The sequence below is a fragment of the Schistocerca nitens genome, chromosome 2, assembly GCF_023898315.1.
Source record: "Schistocerca nitens isolate TAMUIC-IGC-003100 chromosome 2, iqSchNite1.1, whole genome shotgun sequence".
Taxonomy (NCBI): domain Eukaryota; kingdom Metazoa; phylum Arthropoda; class Insecta; order Orthoptera; family Acrididae; genus Schistocerca; species Schistocerca nitens.
The window spans coordinates 113,677,639-113,691,349 of NC_064615.1; the positions used below are offsets into that span (position 1 = coordinate 113,677,639).

At 39.9% G+C, this 13,711-nt stretch overlaps 1 protein-coding gene across 2 annotated transcripts in view; it reads left to right on the forward strand.

The window, feature by feature from the left end:
- LOC126235784 (centrosomal protein of 78 kDa) overlaps positions 1 to 13,496 on the forward strand; it is a 142,348-nt gene extending 128,852 nt beyond the window's left edge. For both annotated transcript variants that reach the window (XM_049944591.1, XM_049944590.1), the window contains exons 8-9: positions 6,801 to 7,074; positions 8,917 to 13,496. In XM_049944591.1, the coding sequence (XP_049800548.1) occupies positions 6,801 to 7,074; positions 8,917 to 8,931 (289 nt within the window). In that variant the 3' untranslated portion in view covers positions 8,932 to 13,496. The remainder of the gene's footprint in view (positions 1 to 6,800; positions 7,075 to 8,916) is intronic.
- Positions 13,497 to 13,711: the final 215 nt, after the last annotated feature.

Genomic DNA, 13,711 nt, shown 5'->3' on the forward strand with positions numbered 1-13,711 from the left:
TGTGGTTTTAAGAAGTGCTGGATTTTCCTCTCTGTTCAGCAGCAGTGTCATTTCATGCACTGATGACAGAGATTTTGTACAGGCTGCTGTGTTCTACCAAAGGATTCCTTGAAAGACAATTGGCATTTTTGTGTTTGTGTCCATTCTTGTGTACAAGTGTGACATCACGCACCTGAAGTCTCAGAGCCCACGTTGCCAGTCGACCCAATGGATCTTTCTGGCTAGTCAGTCAACATAGAGAATGATGGCCTGTCACAGAGGTAAATGGTCGGCCAAGTAAATACAGCATGAACTTGTTGATGGTCCGAACAATTGCAATACAGTCTTTCTCAGTTGTCCAAAATATTCTCGTAGATGGCTGGCGCATTAGATAGTCCAAACGGCATAACTTCGAACTCATAGAGGCTGTCAGGCATTATGAAGGCAGTCTTTCTCCCAGTCAGACTTGTTTGCCAGTAACCACCTGCTTATCCAGAGTTGAGAAATACTTTGCTCTTCTTGAACAGTCTATAGTGTCATCAATGTGTGGTGATGGGAAGACATTTTTGTGATTTGGTTCCGTCACTGGTAGTCAAAGCAAAAATGCCATCCTTTTTCTTCACAAGCAGCACTGGAGAGAACCGAGGATCCTCCTGAATTGTGCAGTGTTCAGCTGTGAAACACTGTACGAAAAGTGGCTAGTTGGTTAATAATCCCTACTGTTGATATGGTGTTTTACTATTGACCACTTTGTCTGACTTTTTTCCACTCTGAATATGAAAGCAAAAGGAAATTGGTGCAGAATGGCTAACACTTGCTGATGTTCCCCAGTCAGGCCAGATCCTATGGGCAGTTTGATAGTATGTTCCTCCCTTGCATTGTTGGTAGTGGCAGCAGAGCATGATTCTTCATTCATGTTGTTAAACTGTTTTTCCTGGACTGGTTTGGCTGTCGCTGTGCACATACATTCAGGAGTGAGTTGTGGCTGTTCATGACAATTAGCGATCCAAAGTTCCCCTTATCACCTATAATCCTCTGCTCATCACTGGCATGTAAATTTCTTTTGTGGGCTTGAGTAACTTCTTGCAGCCAACAAAGCTTTGCAATGTAACTGAATATCTAGATTGATGGCTATACCTCATCTTGTTAATGGCAGCAGAATAACAATGTCTGCTACAACAAAGAAGCATCCACAGCAGTCTGCTATGTATGCTTGTCCAAATAGCTTTGTCAGTCTGGAGCTCTGATCTTCCACAGTCTGTGACTGCTTCTGATGCCTGCAAGAAGCCCAAGAATAACACCATGACTACATTTTGTTAAAATGACAAAGTCAAAGAGCTGTGTCCTGTTGTGGATACTTATTCTTGCAATACCTGTTCCTGTCTGTGGGACATGTTTCCCATGTGCAACAGTACAATCACTTTCATATCATGGAACATAGTCTTCTTTAGCTGATAATGATAAGCATTCGACATTACAGGGAAAGAAGCCCCTGAATTAATTAGTGCCTGGATAAGATATCTATCAGTGATGACATAAATGAGATTTTCTGATCTTAGTAAGTTCATTCATCGAGGATATTCATCTGTGTTTGTCGGGGTAGCCGAGTGGTCTGAGGCATCTTGTCACAGTCTGCGCAGCTTCCCCCATCGGAGGTTTGAATCTTCCCTCGGGCATGGGCGTGTGTGTCGTCCTTTAAGTTAGTTTAAGTCAGCAGTTTGGTCCCATAAGACCTTACCACCAGTTTCCAATTTCATCTGTGTTTGTCTCACCATCTTAGTTTTACTGAATTCAGTGGCTATGAAGCCAGCTTATATCTCTGTACTATGATTGGGAATGGCTGCAACAGGTTCATCAGTGACCTTGTCCAGGATAAAATTATGGGTTTCACCGCTCAGGTTGACTATAATTGTCTATAGTTGATTGGCAGGAATAGGACTGTTGTGATGGCAAACATCTTGTCGGGTAAAAGTCAAACACTCACCATCTTTCTTTGCACTCAGAGACAACATCTTCAGGGTATACAGGCATCCACAGCAGAAATAAACTAACGTATCATCCTCCATGCTCAAAATGTCTGCCTTCTGTCTGGGGCTTTATACTTGGCAGAGGAGTTGATTGTAGCTCTGTTGGTTCGATACTAGGCTTTTGTTCGACAGTTGTGACGTAAGTCCATTATTCATGGCATGTTCAACTGGGGGCTGATATTGGTGCTAAAGATTGGTACACCCCTACTTCCTCAAGTACAAGGTCAACATTCCTGGCTACCTCTTGTGTACTTTTCCTGAGATTTCTGACTGCCATAAACTGCTGTATCTCTTCCCATACTGTCTGTCTTACGACAAAACGAAGATCATGGTTATCTTCCACAGCTGATGTATTTCCTTGATGTTCTGACACCATTTGATGACTTCTGCTGTGTTGTGACATCTTTCACGGGAAGAGATTGGTACATATATTGCATCAAACTGAGTGAAGTGGCACAATGATTAGCATGCTCAACTCGCATTCTCGAGGACAGCGGCTCAAATTCACAATTCTGTGATTTTCGTAAATCAATTCTGTGATTTTCCTAAATCACTCCTCACAATTGCCAGGATAATTGCTTTGAAAGGACGTGGCCAATTTCCTTCCCCATCCGTGAAACGGTCTGAGCTTGTCGATAGAAGGTTAAATCTGAATCTTTCTTCCTTCCTTCTTCCTTTCATCAAATGTGAGATTTTGTTAGCTTCTCTCATATTGTAATTCTCAATGTTGCAAAGGGCTACAACATTCTGATTGTGTGACTGTCATTTCCCCTTGACACAAAGGCCTGTTCTTCAATTGCTCTTCTACTAAGCAGACCTGCTGTAGATTGACACACACTGTTTTCTTCATTTCTGCTTAGAATTTGCCCCAGCATTTTAGCATCTCTTCATTGTTCTTGAACCGCTGCTGGGCTGTGCCATCCAAGTAAAAGTATACATTTTGTCATCTCACCTGTTGTATTTGGCAACTAAGTCAAATCCTTTCAGCATTTAATTGGGTCCTGACCTGCATCTCTGGAGAATACTGATGGATGCCTAATGCTGACTATCTGCTGGCTTGGTATTTATTGGTCTACTGAATATACAGACCCTATTGAATGATACAGTGCTTGTATTCTGGTTCTTGTTGATGTAGGCAACAGCTTTTATGTTGCCTAATGGCAGCTGTGATGATGTACATCTCTTGAAGTACTGCGCATCTCCACCAAACAGTGTCTTGTCATGTTGTTGTTGTGGTCTTCAGTCCTGAGACTGTAGTGTATTCATCTCTTGGTCTCCCTCCACGATTTTTACCCTCCACGCTGCCCTCCAATGCCAATTTGTGATCCCTTGATGCCTCAGAACATGTCCTACTAACCGGTCCCTTCTTTTTGTCAAGTTGTGCCACAAACTCCTCTTCTCCCCAATTCTATTCAATATTTCATCATTAGTTATGTGATCTACCCATCTAGTATTCAGCATTCTTCTGTAGCACCACATTTCGAAAGCTTCTATTCTCTTCTTGTCCAAACTATTTATAGTCCATGTGTCACTTCCATATATGGCTACACTCCATACAAATACTTGCAGAAACGACTTCCTGACACTTAAATCTATGCTCGATGTTAACAAATTTCTCTTCTTCAGAAATGCTTTCCTTGCCATTGCCAGTCTACATTTGATATCTTCTCTACTTCGACCATGATCAGTTATTTTGCTCCCCAAATAGCAAAACTCCTTTACTATTTTAAGTGTCTCATTTCCTAATCTAATTCCCTCAGCATCACCCGACTTAATTTGACTACATTCCATTATCCTCGTTTTGCTTTTGTTAATGTTCATCTTATATCCTCCCTTCAAGACACTATCCATTCCGTTCAACTGCTCTTTCAAGTCCTTTGCTGTCTCTGATGGAATTACAATGTCATTGGCGAACCTCAAAGTTTTTATTTCTTCTCCATGGATTTTAATACCTACTCTGAATTTTTCTTTTGTTTACTTCACTGCTTGCTCAATATACAGATTGAATAACATCGGGGAGAGGCTACAACCCTGTCTCACTCCCTTCCCAACCACTGCTTCCCTTTCATGCCCCTTGACTCTTATAACTGCCATCTGGTTTCTGTACAAATTGGAAATAGCCTTTCACTCCCTGTATTTTACCCCTGCCACCTTTAGAATTTGAAAGAGAGTATTCCAGACAACATTGTCAAAAGCTTTCTCTAAGTCTACAAATGCTAGAAACGTTGGTTTGCCTTTCCTTAATCTTTCTTCTAAGATAAGTCGTAAGGTCAGTATTGCCTCACGTGTTCCAATATTTCTACGGAATCCAAACTGATCTTCCCCAAGGTCGGCTTCTACCAGTTTTTCCATTCGTCTGTAAAGAATTCGTGTTAGTATTTTGCAGCTGTGACTTATTAAACTGATAGTTCGATAATTTTCACATCTGTCAACACCTATTTTCTTTGGGATTGGAATTATTATATTCTTCTTGAAGTCTGAGGGTATTTCGCCTGTCTCATACATCTTGCTCACCAGATGGTAGAGTTTTGTCAGGACTGGCTCTGCCAAGGCTGTCAGTAGATCTAGTGGAATGTTGGCTACTCCCGGGGCCTTGTTTCGACTCAGGTCTTTCAGTGCTCTATCAAACTCTTCACGCAGTATCGTATCTCCCATTTCATCTTCATCTACATCCCCTTCCATTTGCATAATATTATCCTCAAGTACATCGCCCTTGTATAGACCCTCTATATACTCCTTCCGCCTTTCTGCTTTCCCTTCTTTGCTTAGAACTGGGTTTCCATCTGAGCTCTTGATATTCATGCAAGTGGTTCTCTTTTCTCCAAAGGTCTCTTTAATTTTCCTGTAGGCAGTATCTATCTTGTCCTCTGGCCATCCCTGCTTAGCCATTTTGCACTTCCTGTCAATCTCATGTTTGAGACGTTTGTATTCCTTTTGGCCTGCTTCATTTACCGCATTTTTATATTTCCTCCTTTCATCAATTAAATTCAATATTTCTTCTGTTACCCAAGGATTTCTACTAGCCCTCATCTTTTTACCTACTTATATCCTCTGCTGCCTTGACTACTTCATCCCTCAGAGCTACCCATTCTTCTTCTACTGTACTTCTTTCCCCCATTCCTGTCAATTGTTCCCTTATGCTCTCCCTGAAACTCTGTACAACCTCTGGTTTAGTCAGTATATCAAGGTCGCATCTCCTTAAATTCCCACCTTTTTGCAGTTTCTTCAGTTTGAATCTATAGTTCATAACCAATAGATTGTGGTCAGAGTCCACATTTGCCCCTGGAAATGTCTTACAAGTTAAAACCTGGTTCCTAAATCTCGGTCTTACCATTATATAATCTATCTGATACCTTCTAGTATCTCCAGGATTCTTCCATGTATACAACCTTCTTTCATGATTCTTGAACCAAGTGTTAGCTATGATTAAGTTATGCTCTGTGCAAAACTCTACCAGGCGGCTTCCACTTTCATTTCTTAGCCCCAATCCATATTCACCTACTATGTTTCCTTCTCTCCCTTTTCCTAATCTCGAATTCCAGTCTCCCATGACTATTAAATTTTCGTCTCCCTTCACTACCTGAATAATTTCTTTTATCTCATCATACATTTCATCAATTTCTTCGTCAGCTGCAGAGCTAGTTGGCATATAAACTTGTACTACTGTAGTATGCGTGGGCTTCGTGTCTATCTTGGCCACAATTATGCGTTCACTATGCTGTTTGTAGTAGCTTACCCGCACTCCTATTTTTTTATTCACTCTCCTGCATTACCCCTATTTGATTTTGTATTTATAACCCTGTATTCACCTGACCAAAAGTCTTGTTCCTCCTGCCACCGAACTTCACTAATTCCCACTGTATCTAACTTTAACCTATCCATTTCCCTTTTTAAATTTTCTAACCTACCTGCCCAATTAAGGGATCTGACATTCCACACTCCGATCCGTAGAACGCCAGTTTTCTTTCTCCTGATAATGATGTCCTCTTGAGTAGTCCCCGCCCGGAGATCCGAATAGGGAACTATTTTATCTCCGGAATATTTTACCCAAGAGGATGCCATCATCATTTAACATACAGTATAGCTGCATGCCCTTGGGAAAAATTGCGGCTATAGTTTCCCCTTGCTTTCAGCTGTTCGCAGTACCAGCACAGCAAGGCAACGCCATTTTGGTTAGTGTTACAAGGCCAGATCAGACAATCATCCAGACTGTTGCCCCTGCAACTACTGAAAAGGCTGCTGCCCCTTTTCAGGAACCACACATTTGTCTGGCCTCTCAACAGATACTCCTCCGTTGTGGTTGCACCTACGGTACGGCCGTCTGTATCGCTGAGGCACGCAAGCCTCCCCACCAACGGCAAGGTCCATGGTTCATGGGGGGCGGGTGTCTTGTCATAACTCAATCAGTTCCAAATCTGAAAGGAGGATCATAAGTACATACCTACCTCTGGAAGCATGTTTTAGAGATATCAGTATACAGCCAGACCAGAAATGAACTCCTGGGCAGAGAGTATTGCTATTTATACAAACCTAGATCGTATGTTACAAACATAGGACATATCAAGAACCTTCCAAAACTGATAAATACTAAATGACAAATATTTGTAGGTGGTCAGATTGTAACTGATGATTCACAGCACAACAACCAGCTATGCTAACCACCACTTTACAAGGCACGCAGCACGGCTCACAGTAATATTATGTAATATTTATACCTGATTTACAATAATGAACAGTTTGACACTGAAAACATTTTTTAAAGTTTATGAATATTAAAGAATTACTTTGTTGCAGCTGTGGATCATCTTACTTACCGCACCAGTTGAATGTAGAACTGAAGCAACATATGAACCGTGAGACAAAAATTCAGGAACTAACTGAAGAGCTTAATAAGATGCACTTGGAAATAAAAAAAGTTAAAGAGGAAAGAGACAGATATAAAAAGGAACTGCAGGAAATGAAAGCTGACTATAACAACCATATTCTACTGAATGTTGACACTGTTCATGCTATTAATGAAGCTTTTGACAAGCTCACAACTTATTTGAAACGTGGGAGAAACGGAGAGGTAAGTATTCTTTTGAGAAGTAGAACTCACACCCAATGCTTTAAGAAATCTTTCACTCTTCATCCTACTCAAATATGAAAAGTTCATTTTTGAAAGAATTGTGATTATCAGTAAGTTATCATATTTAATTGTTGCCTGTTTTTAATTACTAATATAATGTGACAAAGTCCTCAAAACCTTCACAATGTGGCTGTATAGCTGTACAGTGTGTAAACTTTTAGATGGCAGACCTCTCCCTAGTCCTGAACCGGTAGAAGTCAATAAACGTCGGGAGGCTTTGGTAGGCACGCAGTTTCGACTGCTGTCAACATTACGTAGCTGACTGTGTTTTACAAGGTAGCCATTGTCGTCTGCTTCGTTATTGTTTTGTGCTCTGCTGTTCTGCGTGTTTTTATTGTGCAGTTGTGCTAAACATTATCAAAATGAGTGAAGAGGCATTTGCTGGCCCACCTCGGGAGTCGCCAACAACCCCTACTGGTAGGCCTACGGTTAGATTGAATTAAAATTTTGGCACAACGTTTTTTAGGAATACACCCGTGGTTTTATATACTTTTTTTTTAACACGTTTGCGAAACGTGTTGCAAATAGTGTTAGTAGTGAAGAAATAATAGAACAAAACGTCATGCCTGACCCGGCACTTTTTCGCGCATCTCGATGTTTACCACGTCATATCTCCTGAATTATATGTCGTAAAGAGACATAAATTTGCCGGCGCATTTACTGATATATGTGGATACTGTATACGAAATGTGTTGCGATTAGAGTTAATAGTGACGAAATAATACATTAAAATGTCATGCCTACTGCGGCAGATTTACGGTATGTACTGAGAGAATGCAGTAAGCGACAACCTTTTTTCCTTTCATCATTTTGTGGGGGGTGTCAGCAAGAAAAATTTTCGTAAAGGTTTGAAATTGTATGTAACGTTTGTTGCTAGTCGCTAGGTGCTCTCATTATCAAATAGTGGACGCATAAATCTGGGTATTTTCCCGCGGTGGCATGTCATTGTTTATGACGTCATATCTCCTCAAGAATGTGTCTTACCTTTTTTTTTGCTAGGAACCTTCATGGGTGTACGGAGAACAAATCACCGAAATTTCATCGCAGTCGGATGAATGGTTTGGGAACGCACAGAGAGCAGACATACATACATTTATTTTTATATATAGAGATTGACAGTTACGTTATACTATATGACTTGTTTAAGTATATTTAAATTTTATAATTAATAGTTTAACGTTGCGGGGAATGAAATAAAATGAAAAAGAAAAATTGTGAGTAGTGGGAATCGAACCCGGGTTCGCTGCATTAGAAGCCTTTACCTAGTCATTTGCACTGCAAATGCTACAGTGACCTAACTGTTGAAACATTGTCCATTACTCTTTTCTGGCGTTCGGAGAACAACTCACCAAAGTTTCATTGCAGTCAGATGAATGGTTTGTCAGCGCATAGAAGACAAACATATATACATTCATTTTTATATTAATGTACATGACGATTTCAGTTTCGTTCACGAACAACATTTAAAGCGAGTTTTACTTCCAAGCCTTTCGTCTGCTTTCGTGTAAGCATGACGCGCAATTTGTAGTGCCAGCACTGCAACTGGTAGGCGTGCCTTGTCGTCCCCCCCCCCTCCCCTCCCCTCCCCAACGGCTCCTCTCCCCTCGCCAGCCAATGCTTGCTTCCTCCTCTCCCCGCACTCCCCTCACAACTCTGCCGTCTTACAGTTGACACACTGTACTTGTGTTCTAAAATAAATTGTTATGAAGGTAAATAAGGTTCTAGTTTGCTTCTGATTTAATGAAGAAAATTTTGTAAGTAATTCCAAGTATTTCTACACAGAGTGAAAACACATGAATAAAACCAGGAGGGGAATACAGAAAAACATTAGTGGTGGAAAATGTTAAGAAGATAATAAAGAAGAGGTGTGAAAAATTATTTACTTATGTATAAAAGTACTAAATACTAATTGGTAAGAGAAGAGGCAAATAATTGTAGAAAAAGAACAGAACACTAATTGTGGAAATTTTGATACTGTTCTAATTAGACATACATTTATATGCATACTAATTAAGAATTGTTTACTGCACTGGACTCGCATTCGGGAGGACGACGGTTCAATCCCACGTCCGGCCATCCTGATCTAGGTTTTCCGTGATTTCCCTAAATCGCTCCAGGCAAATGCCAGGATGGTTCCTTTGAAAGGGCATGGCCAGCTTCCTTCCCCGTCCCTCCCTAAACCGATGAGATCCATGATCTCACTGTCTCGTCTCCTCCACCAAACAATCCAATCCAATTGTTTGCTGTAATATTGCACCATTTTTATGTTTGTTTCAACTGTTCAGCTTATGTCTTTCTTGCTTCATAAGAAAGGTAGTAATCAGTAATTGTAATTTTCTTCATTTTCACTCACACAGAACATCCATACTTTTCATTTACCATTCTTTTTTTGTTGCTGACTAAAACGTACTGTGGTGTCACATACGTACGAGTTAAATGCAAGTGTAATGTATCCAATAATTAGTTCAGCTTACTGCTTTGTAGAGAATTAAAAATTAATGCAGAGGCTGATACAAAATTGTTTGTTCATAAGGTATATTCCTTTTCATTTTTTATAATTTTCTAGTATTTTATACACGTAAGTCCTCATGTGTTAACTTCTTAAGCTAGATTTACTTGTATGAATACCTGATACCGTGCTGTCTTACACTGGAAGTGCTGTATCTGCGGTAGCAAAGATAAAACATGAATGATACTCATCAATCTGTTTTTATTGGGAAAAACCAATAAACAAGAACATTCTTGATGTCGACAAAGTAGTTGAAACAAAACACAATCGAAGCAAAAAACAAAATATGGATCCCACATCGGATCTTGTAACAGAGGAATAACATCAGAGGAATAACATCAGATAAATTCACAATTGCGAATAAGTACTACCATCAGCTGTAGAAAGGAATGACAACAATGAAAATCTGTGCTGGACCAGTACTCGAACACAGATATCCCTGCTTATTGCGAGTTATCACTTTGCTGTTTGGCTATCCATGCACGACTCATGGCCAGACCTAAAATTCCACATGTCTTCAACCATGCGTATCCTTTGGACATACATGCATGTCTATAGGAACTTTGTATCATAATCAGAATAACTTAGGCATTGCAATATCGTATTTATCTCCCAATACCAGGTAAGCAACCTTCAAATACAAAGTCTGACCTGTACAGGAACATACATAATGGATGTACAAGTACAGGTTGTAGATGCATGGTTGATTACATGTGGAAGTTTAGGTCTGGCCATGAGTTGTACACAGATAGCTAAGTGGTAAGCAGGAAATCTAGGTTTGACTCCCAGCCCGACACAGATTTTCATTGTCGTCATTCCATTCTACAGCTGATGGCAGTCCTTATTCACAATTGTGAATTCATTTGACGTGTTTCGTAATGGCTGTGGATGCCACAGTGCAGAACTTTGCAGAGTAATCCAAATAACACCGGCACTGCAATATCATATTTTCCTCACAAGTCTCTCACTCAAGTAGGTCCACCTAAGGAAAGATGGAAACAAAACTACTAGAGATTGGTTGGCACAGCATTGTCACAAAGCTGTCCAGGGAGGCCAGACCATCATCACAGGACACTCTGGAGTCACAATCCGAAGCTACCACTCCTGATGATCTGGGACTGCCAGCAGATGAGGTGCATGAATGTTGCGACCAGGATAACAGATCCCTACAAGTCCAGGTGGCATATCAAATTGCCTTCCGGCCAGCGGTGTACTTGCTTATAAGGCCGGTTGGTGGATGGATCTTCTGGGACTATTTTTGATCACGTGAGTGGCATATGAAAATAGTCCACTTGTTGATTACGACCTCTGGCGTTGATGTCGATCCGCGGTGCTCAGGTCGTGGACCCTGGCGGCCGTTGGCTGAGTCACGAAGCTGTGTTTTCAACTCCGGCAGCAGTCTCGGTCATATTGTAAACATCTGCTTTGGTTTCACTTGCTGTGATGAAGGCATCAGCATCTCTGTTCTGTCATGCTGGATGCCAGTGTCAGGGCAGCTGTGATGGACACTGCAGGAAGATTTAGCAGATTCTCTAATTCTCCCTTTACCTGAAGTCAAAATTGTGTGCCGACTTCCACCTTCTCTTTCACACAGTTACCTATACTGAAAGAGAAAATTCTTGTCTTTCATAATAAGATTACTGTCAATTCTTATGCTACTGAATTGCACAGATAGTTAGAGAATGACAGACTTTGTCATGCAGCAGAACATGGTTCCAAAATGTAACATCTATGACAGTTATAAACTCTGTACATGTTATTGCTGTTGTTGTTGTTGTTGTGGTCTTCAGTCCAAAGACTGGTTTGATGTGGCTCTCCATGCTACTCTATCCTTTGCAAGCCTCCTCATCTCTGAATAACTACTGCAACCCCCACCCATCTCAATCTGCTTACTGAATTCATCTCTTGGTCTCCCTCTACAACCTTTATCCCCCACACTTTCGTACAGTTCAAAATTGGTGATCCCTTAATGTATCAGAATGTGTGCTATGAACCGATCCCTTCTTCTTCTTCCATGTTTCACTTCCATACATGGCTACATTCCATACAACTACTTTCAGAAAAGGCTTCCTGACCTCAAATCTGTATGCAATGTTAACCTTCAGAAACACTTTTCTTGTCATTGCCAGTCTACATTTTATATCCTCTCTACTTCAACCATCATCAGTTATTTTGCTGCCCAAGTAGCAAAACTCATCTACTACTTTATCTCATTTCCTAATCTAATTCCCTCCCCATCACCTTATTTAATTCAACTACATTCCATCATCCTTGTTTTGCCTTTGTTGGAGTTCACCTTATATCCTCCTTTCAAGACATTGTCCATTCCGTTCAGTAATATTCACACCTGTCGGCAACTGCTTTCTTTGGAATTGGAATTATTATATTCTTCATGAAGTCTGATGGTATTTTGCCTGCCTCATATATCTCGCACACCAGATGGAACAGTTTTGTAATGGCTGGTTCTTCCAAGGCTGTCAGTAATTCTGATGGAATGTTGTCTACTCCCAGTGCCTTGTACCTGATAGAGGCTTAAATCTGCTATAGTTGGAGAGGTTCTGTGAAGTTTTGGAGCTAAAGAAACATTAGACTGAAGCCAGACTCTGCAGATATTTAGCTTGCAATAATTTTCCACAAAGATCTATGTGTTGCGCATGTTAATTCTTAAAATCTGAAATAGTAATGGAAAGTTGTAGTGGAATGTAAACAATTTAAAGAGTAAATGTAATAACTTGAATAGTAGAGGCAATGAGTTGACAAATGACAAAACTGAGAACTGAATTGTTTTTCGCATATCCACTTACTTACATGCCCCCCCCCCCACACACACACACTCACACACACACACACAAAACTAAACGAGCCGTACGAGTACATTGTGCTGGCTGAGTAGGCACTCCAGGTATGCAGCTAGTCGAGTCTTGTTTACATACATTTTAATGACTCAGCACCTTTACTATTCAAAGTCATTACCTTTACTTCTTAAATTGTTTATATCTAATTGGAGGAAAAACCACTACTTGACAAAAGAGGTGATGGAAAAAAACTGCCATCTTTCAATTTTTATTATCTTAAGACTGAGTATTACTCCATCTGAATCAGTTTATTAAGTGTTCATTTGGCTGTTTTGAGATGGGTGAGCCAGTGAATGGAGGAAGCATCCCCATATGATAGGGTTGAGAGAGCTGGTTGCAGTAAGAAGCACTTTCTTCATGTAGCACTGCCTTCACAGTAATAGCAGTTATGTTTTGTTTCTTCATACCAACCACTTAACCTGCAGACATAATTAACATTCGTAAGTTTCAGCGACAGTGCTTCTGTTAATAGAAGCTGTAGGAGATCCCTTTAATAGATCAGGAACTATTGCATTACTCATTTACACACAAATTGTTCATAATGCACCTCAATCAAATGAAATACAGTTTTAAATAATGGCACTGTAGCTGAATATGTGCTGTCCTTTTATCACAGAGCAGAGACTGAAGGCTCATACATTTTATTGAAAGTCTTTGAATTTCTGTTATTTCAGTATTAGGAAGTATACTGACTAAGATAACGTGCACTGTTATTAATGACTCTCACATTAACATCAAGTTTTCCTTTCAATTCATGGAAGGATATGCTATGGAATAAATATTTCTCATGCCATCTGTAGAATTTGGTTTTGTATTGTCATTAAGAAAGTGTGAGCCAAAATATTCTGTGTGTTTGTACTCCATAGTCATCAATTTTTATATCAAATTACAAAATTCTGTGCTGGCTGCAAATATCAACATTGTAACAAAATTAGTAACAAAATTATGTGTTAAAATTTATAGAAAAAATCCCACAAAAAATGGTGCAATGTATAAGTCTAAGGAGATTATGGAATATGAACAAAATAGAAGAAATAAAATTTCATTAAAAAAAAAGTTAGTGCTTATTATTTTGTACACCTTTGAAAATATTTCAGGGCAGGCTTTGTTTTGATAATGTGCCTTGTCAAACAGGGCATAATAATCAGAATTTCTATGAAACTGTATTGGCTTGAAAGCAAACAAAAACTATTTTCAATATGATTAATTTCCA